Raw genomic sequence first — 23181 nt, forward strand, 5'->3', positions numbered from 1 at the left:
AAACAGAGACAAAGTAACAATAACAGCACACAGAAACTGTTGTAACCCATGTCTGTCAAAGACAGAACTTAAAGAATGAGACACTGTTACTAGTCCTTTAATAATAATAATAATTATTATTTTATTACTGCATTTTATTTTTGCTTTTATCCAGGGCAGAACATCTCAATAGGAAGCTAAGGCAGCTGAGAAAACGATTTAAGTATTGATGTCTACATTATAAAGGATTGGCAAACTTTTTTTCTGTACAAATATTTTGGCTTTATGGGCTACACTGGGTCTCTATTGTAGATATTTCTTCTTTTTATAAACAACACTTAAGAAATATAATAATCATTTTTAGCACATAAGCTGTACAAATCAAGCCGCAGGCCAGATTTGGCTCTGTGTTCTAGTTTTCCAATCCCCTCTGTAGGGAAACAAGAATAAAACTATGAACATTTCTCTCCGAGTGCTAGGATTAAAGGGTGTAAACCACATGCCTGGCCCAACAATCAGCATTTTTAAAGTTCAGTATTTTTTTTTTAATTTACTATATCAAAATGAAGGATTTCTATTTACAAAGGCATAGGTGGGTAGAAGACTGGAAGACGTTAACAGCAGTATCTATCGAATCACTAGATTATACCAAGAACCTCTATATCTCAACACAAGCCAATTTTTTAAAAGATATACAAAGTCAAAAAGATATATAAATAATTCACAAAAGAGAAACGACTGACAAGTATATGAAGAGAGGTTTGTCATCAGTTTTAAGATAAACACAATTTTGCAAAGATTCTATTTTAAACCAATGTAAGTCATAACATTTAGAAATCTGAGGCTCGGCGCCTATAGCTCAACCAGCTAAGTCGCCAGCCACGTACACCCAAGGTGGCGGGTTTGAATCCCCAGCCCAGACCCGCCAAACAACAATGATGGCTGTAACCAAAAAATAGCCAGGCGTTGTGACGGGCGCCGTAGTCCCAGCTACTTGGGAGGCGGAGGCAGGAGACTCGCTTGAGCCCAGGAGTTGGAGGTTGCTGTGAGCTGCAATGCCACGGCACTCTACCCAGGGGGACAGCTTGAGGCTCTGTCTCCAAAAAAAAAAAAAAAAAAGAAATCTGAATACTAGGAAGAGTCAATGAGAATATAGGGAGACCCCATCTCTCATGCACTACTAGTAAGAAGTTAGAAACATTTCCAGCTGATTCTGGAGATCAGACAATTCTTTTTTAAAAAATATTATTTGTATATTTTAATGTGCACAAGCTTTTTTTTTTTTTTCTTTATTTATGTACCTTCTGATATGACAGTTTTACTTTTAAGTTTATACTTAGAGAAACCCTTGCCAGGAGACACATGGGACAAATATGAAGATATCTGAGACAATATTGTTGGTAAGAGAGACAGCTGGAGATGACCAGAAATCCAACACCAGGGGAATAATAAATTGACAGATAGATGCTATGGCATACAAAGAACCAGGAAAAAAGCAATGAATTAATTTATATTTCTCAGGGATATATATCAAAATAAACAAAATGGCATCTATACTAATATATTATTTACACAAATGAAGAATATATATTATACTAATACTCAACCAATATAAAGTTCACCATCTATTAAGTAGAGGATAGAAAGAATGAGACAAAAACTGAAAGCAGAGAAATTTAACTATTTGTACCTGAATTTAAAACAGTAAACAAAATTAGATAAGCTTTTTTTTGCCTTATACAGAGACAATTTAAGATATTTTCAACACCTGATTTTAGTATTACCTGCTTATAAATTATTTTATAAGTGCTATATTCTATCTTGTTCCCTATATTTTCACCTTTCTTTCCTTAACCACCTTTATCCTCCCTAAAAATTTATTTCTCTGCACGCCATCCCACCCCCAATGTTTTTGGTTTAATACATTCATGGGAAGTGCAGTACATAAACATCGTATGTCATGTACAACAAACATAAAGAAGTTTAGCATTCTATTTGAAAATTATTTTATACTTCATTTTCATTAACAATAACTTTCACTGTTAATCATTTCATAAAACATTATGCTAAATACCACAAGAGGGAGCTTTGGGTACAAGCAAATACCCCACCCTTTTAAAACACTGAGAAATTGCTACAGTAGGTAGTAACACACTTACTCTATCAACGAGACCACAAAGTTGAAGGAATGTTAAGTTTTAGCTGGGTAGGCTAAGATAGACAAAAATGGCCTGTAAAGTATAGCACAGATTTTGAATAAGCAAAGGCATTATGACATTAGAAACTGATCAAAAGTGATCAGTCAAGATCAGTCAAGAACTTTCCAGATGAGGTAAAATCTGAGTTGAGCTTGATCGAAAATGGAATGCTGATAAAAGATGACTAATAAAAGCAAAAGTCACACAGGTGACATGAATAGGTTGAGGCAAAAAGAAAAGTTATCATAATTCAAAATAAAGGTCTTGACTAGTTAACTAACAAGAAGTAAATTAGCTTTATAAGCATACTGGAAGGTTAAGAAAGCCACACAAAAGATGACATAGAGTTTGTTGTCGATACATATTAACATTTATTTACAATAATAAATGTTAATATACATTAACATGATCCTCTGGTTCAACACAATCCCTTCCAATAAGGAACTGCTGTCAGAAATTATACTTACAGAGAAAAGGAAAAGACAAATTTTTTAACCAAAATAAATCATTATCATAATTAGCTATGAAGCTAATGTCACTGAACCTACTAATTATAATATGAATTGTTCAAAATGTAAAGCATTATAATAGATATGATGTCCCCAAATTTATTCCTTATATGGCTGATACAGATGGGGTGGATGAAAGGTGGTAAACATAAACATTTTTCCTTACTTTACTTCCTTTTTAAAAAGAAAACTGCCAAATAACTTAATGGTGGTAGAAATAACCATGTACCTTAATTTAGATTTTGTGTCCTACTTCTTTACTTGTATCAATCAATATACACATGAACGAACCAGTTATGACTGAGTAGCGAATGCTTGCCAAGTGTCTATGAGGAAGATAACCAAGAGAGTGGAGTTTTTATTTCTCTTGGGTTCACCAAATGTGCCAATAAAGTACTCTATAGCTAAATGATTTTAATTTGGTTTTAGCTTAAGTTACTACATAGTTAGAAAAATTAAATTATCTTTGTTCAAAACTACGAAGTCCAGATTTGAGGTATTTCATTTATTTTTGTTTCTCAAAAAAACTAGCATTTTAAAAAATTTGCTTACTTACTTCATCCATCTTCATACATGTGCCAAAATCTGCTAATTTTAGATGTCCATGTTTATCCAAGAGCATGTTGTCAGGCTTCACATCTCTGTGTATTAAACCCATGGAGTGTATTGCATCCAGAGCAAGAACAACTTCGGCAGTATAGAATTTGGCCCACTTTTCAGGCACATCATAATTACTCATAAGGTTTACAAGATCTCCACCAGGCATATACTCCATTACCATGTATAGAAACCTATCATCTTGAAAGGCATAAAAGAGCTGGAAAACAAAAACAAAGAAAAAAAATTTAAAAGAAAAAAACCCAAACCAAAACCCCAAACAGAATAAAAACTACCATTACTATTAAAAAAGAAAAAATATTTAATAACCAAAACTAAGTTAAATTTATGAAATCTTTTATTTTAGACTTGAATGTATATAATGGAAACACAGTATTAGACAAAATGTTTATATGGGTACCTTATTTAAACATAAATGAATATCTCCACTTTTGGAAAACACACTTAGGAAACAATTTAAATAAAAACATTTAAACAAAAGAAACACAAAAGGAATGGGGAGTATATAAGGTGAAAGAATAACAGAAGAGTTCGCTATAGTTTAAATAAAATAAACTATTGCACATACTTCACATAAAAGAGAGCTGAGGAGGTAGGATGAGTTTAGAAAAATCTATGAGACATCAGATTCCATGGATACAGAAAAAGGGAATAAGCACCATGCCAGTGGAAAGAATGAGTAATTGGTAGCCATATTAACCATATTTGGAACAGGACTAACTCCTTCCTCCCCCTCCCCCATCATCTTGCTTTTTGGCAAGGAGCAAGAAAAATTGTTACCTGTACCCGGACTACATTAGGGACATGAAATCAGAGAAATAAGACACCAACCCAGACTGACTGGCCCCCAGGAGAAACAGAGAAACCACAACATAGGAAACGTATCTGTATATCCCATCATACAACATGCCCCTTGAAGCAAGCAATGTAAAGAGAAAAGGCCTCCAAGAGAAGAAAAGATAGAACAAAATCAAGGATAGACATATGAAAAAAACCAAAATCATGAAATAAAGAAAAATTAATTCAAGAAATAAAATTAACACTCAGGGAAATGTTTACTAGGATAGATTTAAATATGTAAAATCAATACTGTCAAAAGTGTAATAGACATAGCATCAATGAAGCAACAGACTGACATGAATAAGAGATAACATATAAACCAAGGTTAGAAAAACTTCAACACTTTTCTAAAAGCAGTTCTACAAAGAACAGTCTAGAGGAAAAAGGAAATATTTGAACAAAAATTTCTAAGAATAAGTAAAGTTAAAAATTTAAGATCGAAAAGACCTCTAAATGAAACAGGGAAACTTTAGATACCTAGTGTTAAATTTTCATAAATAAATCCAAGTGAAAAATCGTAAATTTCCCAAAAGATGCCTTATATACAAAAACATAAAGTAAATCATACTGACAACAAACCTCTCAGTCAACATACTGAATGCGAAAGACAACATTACTGGATCTTCAAAGTTTTGAGAAGAAATAATTTTGATTCTAGAATATGGCAAGACTAGGAAACAAATGAGATGGCAAAATGAAATTCTGAAAAAAGTCATTCAAGAATACTGTTTGAGAAAATGAAGAATAAATCTGAGTAAGAGAGTTACATGAGATATAAGAAAGAAAAATAAAGAATCTAGAAAAACTTAACTAAATATAATTGCTGACACAAATTACTTTTTTAATAATCAAGCCGAAAATCACAGTAAGTTTAAAATGAAAGGCAGTGGATACAGGGAAGGAAGAGACAAAAAGGCATTTGAGGCTAGTTACCAAAACTGAGAAAAAGTATATATGTGTTTAACTCTAAATGATTAATGGAAAAATGTGAATAAACAGAAAGACAACTCCAGGTTCACAGATCAGAAGAGCCAATATTATGAAAAAGGCAATTTTTCCCAAATTGATCAATATATTCAATGCAGTCAGTGGATCTTTTCCAGAAATCAACAAGCTGATCCTAAAATTTATTTGGAAATATGAAGAATCCATATGAGTCAAAATAATACTGAACAAGAACAAAGAAGGACTTATATAAGTATAAAACCATAGTAACCAAGACAGTATGAGTACTAGCATAAAGACAGACATGTAAATCAATGGAACACAACTGAGAGTTCAAAAATAAACCCTTGTATCTATGATCAATAAAATGTTTTCACAAAGGTGTCAGTGTGGTTTAGTAGGAGAAAAGATAAGCCTTGGTAAGAGATGGTGCTTGAACAATTTGATATTTATAGGCAAAAAAGATGAATATTTTTAGACCCTCTACTTCACATTATAATAAAAAATTAACTCAAAATGGATCATAGGCCTAAATTTAAGAGTTAAAATTATAAAAACCTTAGAAAAAACAGAGGAGAAAATCTTCATGACCTTGGATTAGGCAAAGACTTCTTAGATATAACATGAAAAACACAACTGACAACCTGATACACAGGTTTTCATCAAAACTTTTCTGGCTATATATAACATGAAAAACACAACTGAAAACCTGATACACAGGTTTTCATCAAAACTTTTCTGGCTTCAGAAGATACTATTAATAAAATAAAAAGATAAACCACAGGTTGGGAGGAAATATTTCTAAGTGATATATATGATAAAGAACTTATATCTAAAATACATTTTAAAACTCCCACAACTCAGTAAGAAGACAAAAAACCAAGTTTAAATAAAGGCAAAAGACAGGAATAGACATCTTGTCAAAAAAAGATACAGGAATGGCCAATAGCACATGAAAAGATGCCCCACTATCATTAGTCCTTACGGAAGTGCAAATGAAAACCACAATGAGATACCACTTAACGCACATCAGAACAGCTATACCAAAAAAGACAAAATATCAAGCGTTGATGAGAATGCAAAATGATATACCCACTTTGGAAAACACTTGGGTAATTTCTTCAAAAGTTATACATAAATTTACTATGCAATCAAGAATTCTTCTCCTATGTAACCACCTAAAAGAAATGGAATATGTATATTTACCAAAGACTTGTATGCAAAAGTTCATAGCAGCATTATTTATAACAGCCCAAACTGGAAACAATTTGCTGGGGTCCATCCTATTGGTCTACGTATAGGACAGGTTTGAGTACTTTCTGCAGAACAGGGTTTGTAGTGGCAAATTTCTTCAATGTTTGCTTGTCAATAAAAGATTTTATTTCTCCATCAAATATGAAACTTCGTTTTGCAAGATACAGAATCCTAGACTGGCAGTTGTTTTGTTTGATAAGATTGAAGGTAGGAGGCTATTCTCTTCTACATTGTAAAGTTCCCAATGAGATACCAGCTGTTAACCTGATGGACACCCAACAAAGTAAAGACAACTGGACACTAAAGGACAAAGCCTAGCTGCTTTGTCTCTAATTACTGTTAGATGTAAGAATGTTACTCATTCTACTGTTCCCTAATTAAAGCAGAACTCAATTTCAACAGAAACACTCATCCTCACACAAAGTCAGAGAAACTAAACAATCTATTGCTCAGTCAAGGAGGAGATAAAGATGGAAATGAAATAGATTCCTTGAACAAAATGACAATGAAATCACAAGCCACTAAAACCTGTACAACACTGCAAAAGTAGTCCTGAAAGGAAAATTCATTGCCTTCAATGCCCACATCCAAGAATCAGAAAGAGCACAGATCAACAATGTAATATTGTAGAATCTATTCCAAAACATTGAAAAGAAAGGAACCTTCCCCAACTGCTCTCAACAGATGCAGAAAAAGCATCTGACAAAATTCGAAACCATGTTTTGATAGGAAGACTTAAGAAATTTGGCATAGATGATACATTCCTAAAATTGATACAAGCCATCTATAAGGAACTCACAGCCAACATCGTATTGACCAGGGAAGAACCCAAAGTATTTCAAACAGGCACCAGACAAGGTTGTCTACTATCACCACTACTATTCAACACAGAATTGGAATTCCTAGCCAAAGCAATCAGGCAAGAGAATGATATCAAGGTGTTCCAAATGCAGACAGAGGACGTCAACTCTCGCTCTTCACAGATCACATGATCTAGAAAATCTCAAAACTCAACTAAGAGATTCTTGGAACTGACAAAGACATACAGCAACATCTCAGGATATAAAATTCATGTACACAATTCAGTAACTTTCTTATACACCAACAACAGTCAAGGCAAGAATCAAACCTGAGACCACCATACCCTTCACTACAGCATCAAAGAAAATGAAATATCCTGGAATATATTTAACAAAGGATATGAAGGACCTCTACAGAAAAAACATGACAAAACTTTAAGAAAAGAAACTGCTTTTCTTTTCTTTAAGAAAAGAAACTGCTTTTCTTTTCTTTAAGAAAAGAAACTGTAGAAAAGTATGTCAACCAATGAAGAATATACCATGCTCATGGGTCAGAAGAAACAACATTGTTAAAATGTCTATACTACCTAAAGTGATCCACAGATTCAATGCAATTCCCATTAAGTTATTAGTATCATACTTTACAAATCTGGAAAAAATAGTTCTGTGATTCACATGGAATCAGAAAAAAACCCAAATGGCCAACACAATTCTACAAAACAAGAACAAACCTGGAGGCCTCACGTTACCAGACTTCAGACCATACTTTAAGTCTACAGTGATGAAAACATCATGGTAGTGGCATAAAAATAGACAAAGACCTATGAAATAGAATGGAGATCCAGAGAAGAAACTAGCCTCATACTGCCATCTCATCTTTGACAAAGCAAACAAAAGCATACAATTGGAAAAAGATTCCCTATTCAATAAATGGTGCTGGCAGAACTGGTTAGTCCCATGCAAAAAACTGAAACTGGATTCGCACCTCTCACCACTTAAAAAATTAAAACATGATGTATAAAAGATTTAAATCTAAGACACAAAACTATAAAAATCCTAGAAGAAAGTGTGGGAATTAATTCTTAATCTTATTGGCCTAGGGAAAGAATTCGTGAAGACCCTACTGGCAACTGCAACTACAACAAAAATAAATAAATGGGACTGGTCAAGTTAAAGAGTTTCTGCACAGCGAAGGACACGACCAAAAAAGAAAAAAGAAAAAAGACAACCTACAGAATGGGAGAAGATACTTGCAGCTACCCCTCTGACAAAGAGCTGATAACCAGAACCTACAAAGAACTCTAGCAAATTAACAAGAAAAAAAAATCAAGCAACCCCATTAAAAAGTGGGCAAGAAACCTAACCAGATCCTTTTTTCATGAAGATAGCCTAATGCCCAACAAACACATGAAAAAATGCTTATCATCTCTAATCATGAGAGAAATGCAAATTGAGACCACACTGAGATATCATCTAACTCCAGAGAAAATGGGGTTAAAAAGACATCTTCTTAAAAAAGATTTTTACTCTAAAATATGCTTAAAAAACTATTAATGCAATGACTCCCTGTCCAAATGAGGACTGTCAGGATCTGCTTCTGACACCACTCCTCAGGGCCCAGGACTGGCCAAGTCTCAGCCCGGCTGAGGTAGATTCCGGATGCCGACTGCTAAGCTACCTTGCTCAAGAACAGTTTCTCTTAGGTGCTTGAGGGTTATCTACTTTAGCTGAAGAGAGAGAGTGTGTGTCTTAGAAAGAGTAAAGCAGTCTTCTTAGAACAGATAGATCTTAGTCTTTAGCAGAGCTTGGTAATCTTCAGCAGAGAGTCGCCGTGCTGGCGTTCTGCAGGCAGAAGAGGAGACAAGAGTCAGCGTGTCTGTGATAGAATGCGCATGCTTTTTGTCTGCCTTCTTCTCCAGCCTAATATAAGGCTGACCTTGTGCCTCTCAACACCACAGGTGTAGAAACTGTCAATTCACCAATGCTCTTATCTGGCGAGCTCTCTCATGCTTGTTAGAACTAAATCTCTCCCCATGCCCTTTTCACCAAGGTGTTCCATTACAGGTATTTCCTATAACTCACTCCTCCTATACGGGCTGCTAGAGAGGACAATTCTTTTCTGAGGCCAGATCTGAAACCAATTTAACTGAATTTAGTATGTTTACCTAAGAGAGGTGATGGTGATAATCTCTGTTAAAACAGCTAAGACCTTTAAGTATGCTGATTAGGAGAGATTTGGAGCCATAATAAACTATAAGAAAAGCATTTCAGAGAGAGACAGAGAGAGAGAACTGAACCAAGTTTCATGAAATAATACTATGTACAGCATGTGATATTTTATAATCACAGTCCTTTTCATGTTTGGTTGCTGTCATGCTGATTGTTATGTACTAAGTTGGTTTCATGGTCAGTCCCGTCCAGTGGGTCATAACCAGATGGTTAAAAAATGTTGACTTGTTGGCCAGCAGTGCCTCAACTAGCACTGTGGGAGGCTGAAGCAGGTGGATTGCTTGAGCTCAAGAGTTCAAGACAGCTGGAACAAAAACAAGACCCTATGCCTTAAAAAAAAAATAGCCAGGCATTGTGGTGGGCACCCATAGACTCAGCTACTTGGGAGGCCAAGGCTAGAGGATTACTTGAGCTTAAGAGTTTGAGGTTGCTGTGACAACATGGCCCTCTACCCAGGGCTACAAGGTGAGACTGTGTCTCAAAAAAAAAAAAAAAAAGGTAACTTGTAAATCTCTTTACTTTGACTGTAAATAAAGGATATAATCCTTCTACTGTGAAAAATAATTTTTAAATAATTAAAATATCTAGTATTTGCTAAAAATACAGTAAAAAAAATCTATTCTACAGAGAAAATGTAAAATTGTAAAAGACCCTTTTTTAAGATGGCAATTTGGCATTATATGTCAAAATGTCAAACAGGCATGCCATCTCACCTAACAACACTAGTGCTAGGAATCTATTCTTTTTATATGTATTTTTTTATTTTATTTTTATTTATTTATGTTTAAGAGACAGAGTCTAACTTTGTCCCCCTCAGCAGAGTGCTGTGATATCACAGCTCACAGTAACCTCCAGCTCTTGGGCTTAGGTGATTCTCTTGCCTCAACCTCCCAAGTAGCTGGGACTACAGGCACTCGCCATAACGCCTTTTTTTTTGGTTGTTGTTGCAGTTTGGCCAGGGCCGGGTTTGAACCTGCCATCCTCGGTATATAGGGCCAGTGCCCTTCTCACTTAGCCACAGGCACCACCCCTAGGAATCTATTCTAAAGAAAAACTCACACATGTTCAAAACATGACCTTACAAGCACAGTTAATTCTATATCAAGGGCAGTAAATGTACAAGATAGGTATGGAAGACCCTGCTATATCAGATAGCAAGAAAGCCATCAAAGACTCCTAAGGCTATGTCAAAATGTCTCAGGAGCCAATATGATAAATACGATCACACTGGTCAAATGTGTCACAATTTGAGAATCAATAAGATGTTCACTGATCAAATACATTTTAAATTCATGAATTCTAACTAACATTTCCTCCAAATTGGTTGCCCTGAGCAGATAAAAGGCAACTATTTCCTATTTTGAAAACTGGTAAATATAAGGAAAGAATAAAGCATTTATCCTGTCTTTCTGATGTGCAAACTGTAAAGCTAGATAATTAATTAGTAAGCAGGAAGTTTTCATATAGAAGTATTCCAGTCACTGTAATCAAGGAAGAATGACTGAACTGGAACATTGTCATTTTACAATCCTTAATAGATTAACCTACCAAGACATTAAGCACAAATAGCTAATAATGTTAACAGATAACCAGACATTAGCTTCCTTACAGAATAAGAAAACATTGCCTATGAGGTAGTCCAGCACCACCCCTTGCAATGAAACCTAAATTTGATCAAGCCTCTGTATCTATTATATCTACCTACCAATTTATAAAAATACAAATGAGAGAGAAACAAATTATATCACAGCACAAAATCCACAAAATCCAGGTTTTTCCAACCTGGGAACAAACGAAATTGAAAGGAGAAAACTCTAGATTGAGAGATTGAAAAGATATACTTAAACTTTAATTTTTTTAAATGCCAAAACTAAAGTGTTTAGGGATACAAATTTGGATGACAAAACTACAAAAAAGAAAAAGCAAAAAAGGTTTTATCATAAAACAACAAACTGGATATACAGATGGCTTAAAAAAGTACTCTCTACCAGCAAAAGAATGAAAGTTTTTAAAATATGCCAGTATTAATCTATTGAATTTTAAATCAGACTAAAAATATTTCTAAGATGTATATCATAGCATAATTTGTAAGAAAAATGAAAAGAGCTATTTCCAAAAATAGTATAATAACAAATTACAAGAACATGCATATAATTAAATAAAGAACAGTCATTAAAAAATAAGAGCTGGCTCAGCGCCTATAGCTCAACCGGCTAAGGCACCAGCCACGTACACCTAAGGTGGCGGGTTCGAATCCCCAGCCCAGACCCGCCAAACAACAATGACAGCTGCAACCAAAAATAGCTGGGCGTTGTGGTGGGCACCTGTGGTCCCAGCCTCTTGGGAGGCGGAGGCAAGAGACTCGCTTGAGCCCAGGAGTTGGAGGTTGCTGTGAGCTATAATGCCACAGCACTCTACCCAAGGGGACAGCTTGAGGCTCTGTCTCAAAAAAAAAAAAATAAATAAATAAGAGCTAAAAAATAAGAGCTAAGATTGGAAAAGCAAAATAGTCCATTGAAATCACTACAGGCACTTATAACTTATTAATTTCACCGCAAGGTAGATCCCTAAAAGAAATGTGCTAACGCATGTACCAAAATCCAAAATACGAAAGAATATTCACAGCAATATTATTCACACTAGCCCAAAAGAAGAAACAACACAAATTCCATTAAATAATGAATGAATAAAATGTGGTAAATCCATATATAACAGAATATTATTCAACTATAATAAGAAGGAAGTACTGATACATGCTACAGGATGAATGAATGTTGAAAACATTAAGCCAGGTGAAAGATGTCACAAAAGACATACATACACATGTACAATCTCATTTGTACCAAATGTTCACAATAGGCAAAACCATAGAGATAGAAAGTAGAACAGGAGTTGACATGGACTGGGGTCAAGGAAGACTGGGGAATAATTGCTAATTGGCTCAGAGTTTCTTCTAGAAAGGATAAAAATGTTCTAAAATTAGGTGGTGATAGCTGCACAACTGTGAATATGTTTTAAATCCCTGAATAATAAAGTAAATAAAACAATACATAAAAATAAGTTGGTCACTTTGATAAGTTTTCCTTAGAAGTTAAATATTCCATACATATAAATGTAATGGCACATGGTATGTCTTTTACCAAACAGATAAACATTTGAAGGCCACCATTATAATCTGAGTTACTTTTTTCAACTATACTATGTTTCACTGCTAATTTGCTTCCTCAGGTTCATTATCTCAATTACCTCAATCAACAGAGCCTCTCTATCTCAATTAACATTTGATTAATGCCTACTTAGCAGAATTAAATAAAGATCAAAAGATACAAATATCAATTTATGAAATGATTAACTAGAAACTGCAATAAATCTGCTACTATGAAAGCAATTTAAAGCTAAAAGAACAAAAACTTTTATTACCATCATTCTTAAATCAAGTAAATTATCACAGTACATAATCTGCCACTAAAAAGTTTAGTTTTAGCTGCACTTAACAGAATTTCTATTCACTGCCTACAGAAAAAAGATAAAAGGGGTGGGATGTGATGCTCAAACATATAAAAAAGCAATTGTAATGAGTTTTAAATGGCATGGCCATCAAGGTGGCAAATTTTTGCCTCCAAATTGCCTTTTACAATTAAGGTTATCAAATTCCTGGATCATTTCAGCTTTCTGAACAAGCCCTGGCATACACCTAATCTTATCACACTTATTCAAAAGGTTGCTGTGAATTATGATATCACGTCATTCTACCAAGGGCAACAAACTGAAACTCTGTCTCAAGAAAATAAAACACATAGAAGGATAAAAAAATCTTTTAAAGAAGTAAAGCTGGTGAAGGATATAATAGAAAAGTGGCAAAACAAAATCATAAATTCCTTAACCCACAATCAAGTAAGAGGTGGACTACCTTACATTACAGGTAAAATATAAGTACTGTAGGAGAATTTTGAAAATATTTGTTGTAGATTACTTTTAAAGATAGGCTGATTAATGTAACATAAACTTCTAACTAATATTAATACGTGTGTATCCTTAAACGGGTCAATGAATAATCTGACCACATAAATCACAAAGGATAGATAGGGAATAATGGCATACTGATAATCAAGTCAATTCTTTATAAAAAAAAAAAATCAAAGAAGAAAAAATTGCAAAAAGACTTGCAAGTAAGACTTGCTTCCAAATGCCAATTTAAGTAATTAATATGTATTATATCTATGCGGACATACTGTTTAGGAATATTAAACAAGTGTACTGAATCAGATGTTCCTAAAAATAACTGCATTGTTACCAAGTGAATGAAGCGTAGGACTTTTAGCACACAAAATCAACTCTTACAAATAAATCACTTATCAAAAAAGGAAATAAACTTACAAAAGTTAGTATGCTTACCTGAACTACCCAGGGACTGTTGGCAAAGGCCATAATATCTCTTTCTTCCCAGAAAAAAGCAGAATCTGATCTTTTTATCATTTCAAACTTACTAAGAAGCTTCATAGCATAAACCTTCTGTGATGCCTTATGACGAACCTGTTGATTTTTTAAAACACAAAAATTATTAATATTTTACTTTTATGAGAAAGGTGAACAGATCATACTAGAATGCTATTATCAAAGACTTCAACTGCAAAACAAAATGATCCTTAGCTAACTAATAAAAAGTAGAAGCAATACATTTTTAATAAAAGAAAATAAAAAAATGTTAAAGGAAAAAGCTAGCAACAATACTGTTATTTGATTAGTTAGTTCTATCTTTCCCATTAGACTGTAAATTCCATAAAGGTAAGGAGAATATCTATTTTTGCCTACATTTTTAATTCCCACAACATAGCAAACTGTCTTCCAGAAAGATACGAAACAATGATTACGGTTAATATTTATTGGATAAGAATAAATAACTGCTAATATTTATTCTTGAGTATCTAATAGGATGTCTAATACTAAAACTTCTAATCTTCACCCTCAATGTATTCCTCCTAGTCTTCCCTATTTCAGTGAATGGAAACTTCATCCTTCTAGTTGTTTTGGGCAAAAATCCTATGGCACTTCTTTTTCTTTCAAACAACTTACCAAATTTGTCAGCAAATCATGCCAGCTCTACCTTCAAGTGGTTTCAGAATCCAATAATTTCTAACTACCTCCACTGATACATAGTATCACCCTGGTCTAGCAGCTTTTATTTCAATTATCGGCAATACCCTCAACAGGTTTTCCCTACTGTCAGCCTCACCTAGCCACAGTCTAGTGATCCTTCTAAAACCATTTTCTGTACCTCTTCTACTTAAAACCCTCCAAAGGCTTCACATGTGATCTCTGCATGTGCTGCTCCCTCTGTTTAGAATCACTGCCGCTAGCCGGGCTCAATCTCTCACTTCCTTAAAATCCCTTTTCAAATATTGCCTTCTCAAAGTGGACTACTCCGATGAAGCTAACCTTTCAACTTACAACCTTCAACTCACTGCTCTGCTCCACTGCCAGCATACTCCCCATTCCACTCTTCATGCTTCTGCTCCACTGCACTTCATCACCCCCCAGCATTAGAATTTAAACCCAATGAAGGTAAGAATTGTTCACTATTTAATCCCTACTGTCTAGGATAATGCTTGATACATAAATAACCTTTCAATAAATACTTGCTGAAAGAATGAATTTACTGAGTACTTAACATGTGTCAGGTATTGTGTGTTTTGACACATTTACTAATACACTTAACCTTATTAATAGTCCCAATGACATATTATTTCTCCCATGTTACAAAAAGGAAATTTTGAAACACAAAGAAGTTAAAGTCCTAAGTTACGCCTGAAGACTATATAGATAATGATTAAAAGTAGTCTACATCCAGAATCTGTACTATTTATACATATGTATACCCACAAATAGGATAATTTTCCCAAATAGGGCCAGATTCTATCTGTCAACCTAGTATTCTACCCAATTTGTGCTGCTTTTCACAAGTATGCCAGCTTTTGTGTAACAGATCCTATGGGCACCCTATTCAGTGTTGGAGGAAAGAAAGAAGGTAAGACAAAAATCAAGCTCCTGACCATAGTCTATGTGGCTGTCAGTAATCTAGCCAATGCTCATGTTCCCAATTTCAATCTCATCACTTTCTTCTCCTTTTGTTCATAAGGACACTTATCTTCTTTCCATTCCTCTAATATAACAAAACTTTCCTCAGGATCTTTACAGATAGTAAGAAAGTATCAAGAAACCCATCATAGGGCTCGGCGCCTGTGGCTCAAGCGGCTAAGGCGCCAGCCACATACACCTAAGGTGGTGGGTTCGAATCCCCAGCCTGGGCCCGTCAAACAACAATGATGGCTGCAACCAAAAAATGGGGGTGGCAAGTTCAAGCTCAGGCCTGGCCAAAAACTGCAAAAAAAAAAAAAGTCAACAGAAAATGGTCCTTTAAGTTAGATTTAGTTAACAAATACCTTGAAATAATTCTTATAAATATATTCAAAGAAATAAAGGAAAATATGTTAAACTAAAGAAAATACAATGAGTGAAGAAGTATCAACAGAAAATCAGAAACTATAAAAAACCAATTGGAATGGCTCAGTGCCCATAGCTCAGTGATTACGGTGCCAGCCACACCACGCACCAGGACTGGTGGGTTTGAACCTGACCCAGCCTGCTAAATAGCAATGACAATAACAACAACAACAACCTACCCCCCCCCAAAAAAATAGCCAGGTGTTGTGGCGGGTACCTGTAGCCCCAGCAACTTGGGAGACGAAGACAAGAAAATCACTTAAGCCCAAGAGTTTGAGGTTGCTGTGAGCTGTGATACCACAGTACTCTACCAAGGGCAACAAAGTGAGACTCAAATAATAATAATAATATAGAAAACCAACTGGAAACTCTGTAACTGAAAAAATACAATACAATGAAATGAAAGTATCACCATTAGGGCATATATAACAGAGAAGGGAGGTAGAAAGGAAGTCAGTGACCCTGAACACAGATAAATATGAGCTAAAAAGACAAAAACAAGTAAGTGAAAATGAACAGAGACTCAAGGGCCAAGACAAGTATAAACACTCTAAAATATGTATAAATACAGATTGATTAAATATTCTAATGAACAGACATTATCAAAATTGGCTAAAAGGCAAGACCTAAACTTATATATAGTTTAAACATAATAAGATCAAATGAGTTGAAAACAAATGAATGAAAAGATATACTATGCAAACAGCAAGGAAAAGAAAGTATATAAAGCAGACTGCAAGGTCAAAGGTATTACAAGAAATAAAGAGGGTAACTGGTATAAAAGTAGTAATTCATCAAGGAGGCACAAATATATATGCGTCTTTAAATAATGAGCTTTCAAATTTATAAAACAGAAAAAGAAACTGACAAGTCTACAATTTCAGCTGCATATTTTAACAACCCTATCTCACTACTTGATAAAACAAGTACATAAAATGTCAGTATGGCTATAAAGAAAATACACTACAGAATGACGACTAACCAATTTATAATTACAAAGATTATTATATTAATAGGTTAAATCATTTCTCATTTTAAGATATTTTGAATCTGAAGTTTGAGGTATCTTGATACACTGTAACTTCAGAAAAAAGGATCGTTAATGCAAAGCACCAAATAAGTGATAAGAATCATAGCTTATATCCTTCTTCTTTATTAAATTACCAAGTTGGAATAACAATTACTTTGCTTTTATAGCAGTGTTATAAAACTTACAGAACGCTGAAAATAAACACACAGAAAAGCAATGTAAAAACAGGTACGAGTGGGGAGTTGAGGGATGATCCTAGACTAAAAGGTAAAAATCTTTTGCACAGCAGACATTTTTAATTGACTTGCACTGAATCAGCAGATTACCTCAACGCAAATGAACATTCCAGCAATATTAAATATAATTTAAAATATGTTAACAGTGTTGTTAAAAAGAAGTTGCTACAGTACACCCTCTTCTATATATATTTACACCACTCTTCAAACCTTTGCTTACTCTAAGAGCAAATCAAATTTTGAGTATCTCCTAACTTCATTAGAGAAAGCAATCCATACAACATTAAGAGTCAATTACTTTACACAATCTTATTACTTACGCTTGGCTCAGAACATAAGAACAGTTTCAAGAATTCTGTTCTAAGGCTATGAACAGACCTAAAAGATATTTGTCAACTGGTAGAAAATAGCTAAATATTTATTTCAATATTTAAACCAGCAACATTTATATGAGATAACTAAATAAAAAAAAAAACTAAAAGAAAAAAGACATTCATTTAAATGAATTAAAAGTTACACAAGATAGGCATAAGATGATTTCCGAATATGAGAAAAATGTTTATTGACTTCACTTTTGGTGATTCTTCATGCAAAACTGCTCCTCAAAACTCTCTGCTCCCAAGCACTTAAAATAATCTATTAGTATGTACATGTCTACTTCATTAGCTCCTTTATGGAATAGAACACATACTTTTCATTTATGGGACTGCCTAGTGGTTGGTTGGTACAATGCTAAATTATCTAATTCAACAAAATCATATCTACAATCTGTATTATATCTATAAAACTTTGAATAAGTAACATTTTGGAGAGATGCTCTAGTTTGTAAGGTCTGAATTTTATTTAAACTGCTTTGATAGGCCAGTTAGTGACTCATAACACAAGAGCTGGGAACCACCAATTTGTGGCCTTTGACATAACTTGATCCACAGAGCAAACATTAAGAAATAATAGTCTTTACCTATGACAAATGTCCACACCATGCCTTTACAATTCATTAGCGGTAATGTTAAAAAATACCACAGTAAAGTGCTATTGCTTTAGGAAAGCTGGTTTCCACTGACCTTCCTGTGAGAATGTCTGAATTACTCTGTTATAATCTCCCTCAGCATCTCTGTAGATGTCCCTTTATTCTCTAGCTCCTTCTCCTCTATTCAAATAGATGGATGAATAGATCAACAAACAGAAATATTAGCTATTCATTATCACACTATACACAGCAATATTTAAAAGCATAGATTTAAATGTGAACAAATCTGAACAAAGTCCTAGCTATTTATAAACTATGTGACCAATTTACCTAATCTCTCTAAATTTCAATGGCATAATCTATATAATAATCTCATATAGTTGTTGCAAAAATAAAAATGAGATGAGATAGCAACTATAGATACTTAGCACACAGAATATACTCAATGAAAACGTTAGCTAACTCTACCATAGACAAATGGAACTTTGCTCATTCTGTATGAAGCATTACCATTACACGTGTACCCACTCCTCTACTCCCATCCCGTTGCTAGTCTATGAGTACCTGAAAGACAAAAATCTTGTTTCTATTGCACAGAAAAGACTGGATAAGTGTAAAAACATCACCTAATTGACTATACATATGAGAAAAAAGACCAAAAAGATAAATAAATAAGGGTCGAAAGTAAACAGTGGTTTTATATTGCAACTGATAAAATTTGGGATAATTTTTATTTTCTTATTTTTTTTTTTAATTTGTACTTTCTATAGCTCATATGCACCATTTAAGAAAAAAACAGTGAATAGACAAGACATTGCTAAGTGTAGCTTAAAATATGCCTGGAAAATCTTAAGGTGGACCTCCTGGGCCATTTAAAAAAAAAAAAAAAAAAACTTCCAAAAAATCATTGTAACCCAAGCACCTCATTTGAAGCTTTCAAATGTAAATTTTATTATCAAAAATTACATTATATATTGTTATAAGAAAATCCAATGCATCTGATTGTTCTATAGCAATTACTGTTTCCACTACAAATGCAAGAGAAAAAAAAGTCTTCACATTTTCTGTCTGTGGCAGCCAAGAATGAATGAGGAATACAGAAATTACAAAAGCATAAAGGGAGGGAATAATTTTTGCAACTCCGAAATAACCCTGTCAACAGTGAAGAGCCTGTTTTATTCCATAAAAGGAATAAAAAAGTTGAATTTACACGAGAAGTACTGGAAAATCACTTCCCCTACATCCTTGCCTTCTGGTTGATTCTAACTTAAATGTCCGGTTTGAAACTAAATAAAAAGCAAGGCAGTAGATGCCCTGGAAACAACCTGAACCCGGAGTTCAAAAAGGTTCATAGTCCATTCATCAATTAAAACTTTCTATATTTAAGGTAGTGTGCTATAAAAAGACAAGAAAAATCCAATTCTAGATATGATTTGCTTGAACATATGTATCAGTTATCAATGTCCAGGTTGAGGTGACAAATGCCTACATGTCTTTCTGCTGCTCGACAAATACCCCTTTTCAACTGTGTGCCTGGCTAAAGAAGATACTCTTCCCAGATACAGGTGAACAGATAAGCAGCTATAAATATCTGATGAAAATGACAAAAGTACTTGAAAAACATAGTCTCTACCCTCAAAAAGTTTACAATATAAAAAGAGGAATCAAAAAACGATACACATATAACATATAAATTATAGCACAAAGCAAAATATAGTGACTACAATAAAATAATTATAATTTAAGGATGTAGAGGAGAGATCACACTCAGATAAAAGGTAGAAGCCAGGTACGGTGACTCATGTGCATAATCCCAGCATTCTGGGAAGTTGAGATAGGAGGATCATTTGAGCCCAAGAGTTTAGGACCAGCCTTGGCAATATACAAGATCCCATCTCTACCAAAAAAATTTTTTCTAAATTATCAGGGCATGGTAATCCACACTTGTAGTCTCACGCATTTGGGAAGCAGAAGTGAGAGGATTGTTTGAGCCCAGGAGTCCTAAGGTTTCAGTAAGCTATAATCATGCCACTGCACACCAGCCTGGGTGACAGAGCAAGATCTTATCTTGTTTAGGGGGAAGAAAGTAGAAAGAAGAGTAAAAGGAATCAGGAGTTTTCTTTAAAAATGAACCCTGAGAAACACAGAATGAAACTATATGTTGAACAAAGAGACAAGAAAACAATAAACAGACTGCTTTGAAAGGAACAGCCTGCCTCAAAGGAATAGTACAGTAGAAGATAAAATGAAAAAATTGGTGACATCTTCAAAGAGGCCCTAGAAAGCCAGGGTGAAGATTCTGTAGTTCATTTAGTAGGCAAAGGCTCCAATAAATGTAGAAGACAGCCAATACAATGAATGTATTTTATAACAGTCAATTTGACAGCAGTTTGTATTAGATCAAATCTAGAATTCCCAGTCTTTATCTAACTCAATATGAGGAGGTAGGAAAGTAAAGTAAAACAGAGTCCCCTGCCCAAAAAAAACCTCACATATGCTAGAAAAGCTCCACACTTAGTATTCTTACACCAATACCAAGAATGGGAGTAAGAGGGACACATGAGAATGCAAGGATGTAGGTATGGGGAAAATAGTCTGCCAAACAGCGATGTTGGCCCAACTGAGCTTGGATAACCCAACACTCTGGGAGGCCAAGGAAGGTGGACTGCTAGAGCTCAGGAGTTTGAAACTAACCTGAGCAAAAGCGAGACCCAGTCTCTAAAAATAACCAGGAGTTGTGGTAGACACCTGTAGGCCCAGCAACCTGGGAGGCTGAGGCATGAGGATCACTTAAACCTAAGAGTTTGAGACTGCTCTGAGCTATGAAGCCAGGGCACTCTACCAAAGCTGACAAAGTGAGATGCTGTCTCCCCTCCCCCCAAAAAACCCATACATAAGCGTGGTCTTGATATTTCCTCCGTCAGCACTTCACAACCTACGATCAATTGTAACAATGGTGAAACATCATAAAGCAGGTGTTCACGTATGACTGGGTAATGAAAGGCAGCTTGCAAAAGGTGATGACAGTGAATACAGCAGGGGAAAAAAAGTGGATATACTGAGAAAATTTTATGAAGGCAGAAATAGTAACAGTTACTAGAAAATTAAATAAAGGAATGAGGGAAAGAAATCAATGATGTCTCCTAACTTTTGACTTCAGAAACTGGGTTGATGATGAGAAAGAAGAGAAGGAACAAATTTATAGAGAAAGAGGAAAATTAGAGAGATAAGCAAGCATCCTAATTTCACATACTTTAGATGTCTATGACACATCTTCATGAAAACTTAATATAAAGTTCCAGTAATCAAGACAGTGTGATACTGGTGAAAGAAAAGACAAATAAACCAATGAAATGGAATACAGAGCCCAGAAATAGACACACATAATTATGATCAACTCATTTTTTTCCAAAGGAGCAGAGGCAATGTAATAGAGCAAACAAATGATGCTGGAAGAACTGGATACCCACATGCAAAAAAATGAATCTAGACCCAGACCATAAATCCTTAGATGTTAACACAGTAGAAAACCTAGATGACACTGAGTATAGCAATGGGAAATAATAAGCACATGAAAGGATATTCCACATCATATGTCATCAGATAAATACCAATTAAAGGCTTGGTGCCCGTCGCTCAGTGGTTACGGCGCCAGCCACATGCACCAAGGCTGGCGGGTTCAAACCAGCCAGCTAAACAACAATGACAACTGCAACAAAAAAATAGCCAGTAACACTGCAATTAAGTAAATGAGATGAAAGCTATGTTAATTAGTTGGATGTAAGCACTCCAATTTGTACAAATAATCAACACATTGAATCTCATAAAGGCATAAATGTATTCATGATCTATGTATATAAGACTTAATAAAAGGAAAAAGAAACATAGCCGGGCATTGTGGTGGGTGCCTATAGTCCCAGCTACTTGGGAGGCTGAGGCAAGAGAATTGCTTAATCCCAAAAGATTGAGGTTGCTGTGAGCTGTGACACCACAGCACTCTACCGAGAGTGAAATAGTGGGACCCTGTCTCAAAAAAAAGAAAGAGGCTCGGCGCCTATGGCTCAAGTGGCTAAGGCACCAGCCACATACACCTACAGTAGCAGGTTCGAATCCAGCCCGGGCCCACCAAAACAACAATGATGGCTGCAACAACAACAACAAAAAAAACAGCCGGGCATTGTGGCAGGTGCCTGTGGTCCCAGCTACTTGGGAGGCTGAGGCAGGAGACTCGCTTAAGCCCAGGAGTTGGAGGTTGCTGTGAGCTGTGATGCCACGGCACTCTACCCAGGGGGATAGCTTGAGGCTCTGTCTCAAAAAAAAAAAGAAAGAAAGAAAGAAAGAAATACCAATTAAAATAACCAGGAGATATATGATAATCAAAATCTGCAGCACTGACAATACCAAATACTGGTGAGGATGAGGAGCAGAGGAACTCTCATTTATTGCTGGTGGGAATATAAAATGGTATGGTCCCTTTAGAAGACAATTTGACAGTTTCTTACAAAACCAAACACATTCTTACCCTATCATCCAGCAATATGCTTCCTGGTATTTAACTATAAAAACTGAAAACATATGCCCACATAAAAGCGTGAACACAGGAGGACATAGTAGTTTTACTCATAACTGTCCAAACTTGGAAGCAATCAAGATGTCCTTCAGTAAGAGAATGGATAAACTGTAGTACATCCAGACAATGGAATATTGTTCAGTGTTAAAAAGTAATAAGCTATTAAATCAGGAAAAGACATAGAGAAAACTTAAATGTTTATTTCTAAGCTTTAAAGGCAATCTGAAAAGGCTATGCATAATTCCAATTATATGACATTCTGGAAAGGCAAAGCTATAAAGACAATAAAAGTATCGATCAATGAATGCCATGGACTGAAAGCTGAAAGGTGAACCGACACAGCACAGAAGATTTTTAAGGCACTGAAAAATACTGTGTATGATAGAATAATAATGGATATATATTATTATACATTGGTCCAAGCCTATAGAATATACAATAGTAACAGCAAATCCTAATGTAAACTATGAAAATGAGAGATTATGATGTGCCAGTGTAGGTT

At 34.9% G+C, this 23181-nt stretch overlaps 1 protein-coding gene across 2 annotated transcripts in view; it reads right to left on the reverse strand.

The window, feature by feature from the left end:
* The window catches only part of ROCK2 (Rho associated coiled-coil containing protein kinase 2), a 163605-nt gene that overhangs the window by 68221 nt on the left and 72203 nt on the right, over positions 1–23181 (reverse strand). For both annotated transcript variants that reach the window (XM_003787398.3, XM_023511840.1), the window contains exons 4-5: positions 13768–13905; positions 3243–3503 (exon numbers count right to left, since the gene is read on the reverse strand). In XM_003787398.3, the coding sequence (XP_003787446.1) occupies positions 3243–3503; positions 13768–13905 (399 nt within the window). The remainder of the gene's footprint in view (positions 1–3242; positions 3504–13767; positions 13906–23181) is intronic.

The sequence above is a fragment of the Otolemur garnettii genome, unplaced genomic scaffold (genome assembly GCF_000181295.1).
Source record: "Otolemur garnettii isolate 467f Iridium unplaced genomic scaffold, OtoGar3 scaffold00022, whole genome shotgun sequence".
In the NCBI taxonomy this organism is placed as follows: domain Eukaryota; kingdom Metazoa; phylum Chordata; class Mammalia; order Primates; family Galagidae; genus Otolemur; species Otolemur garnettii.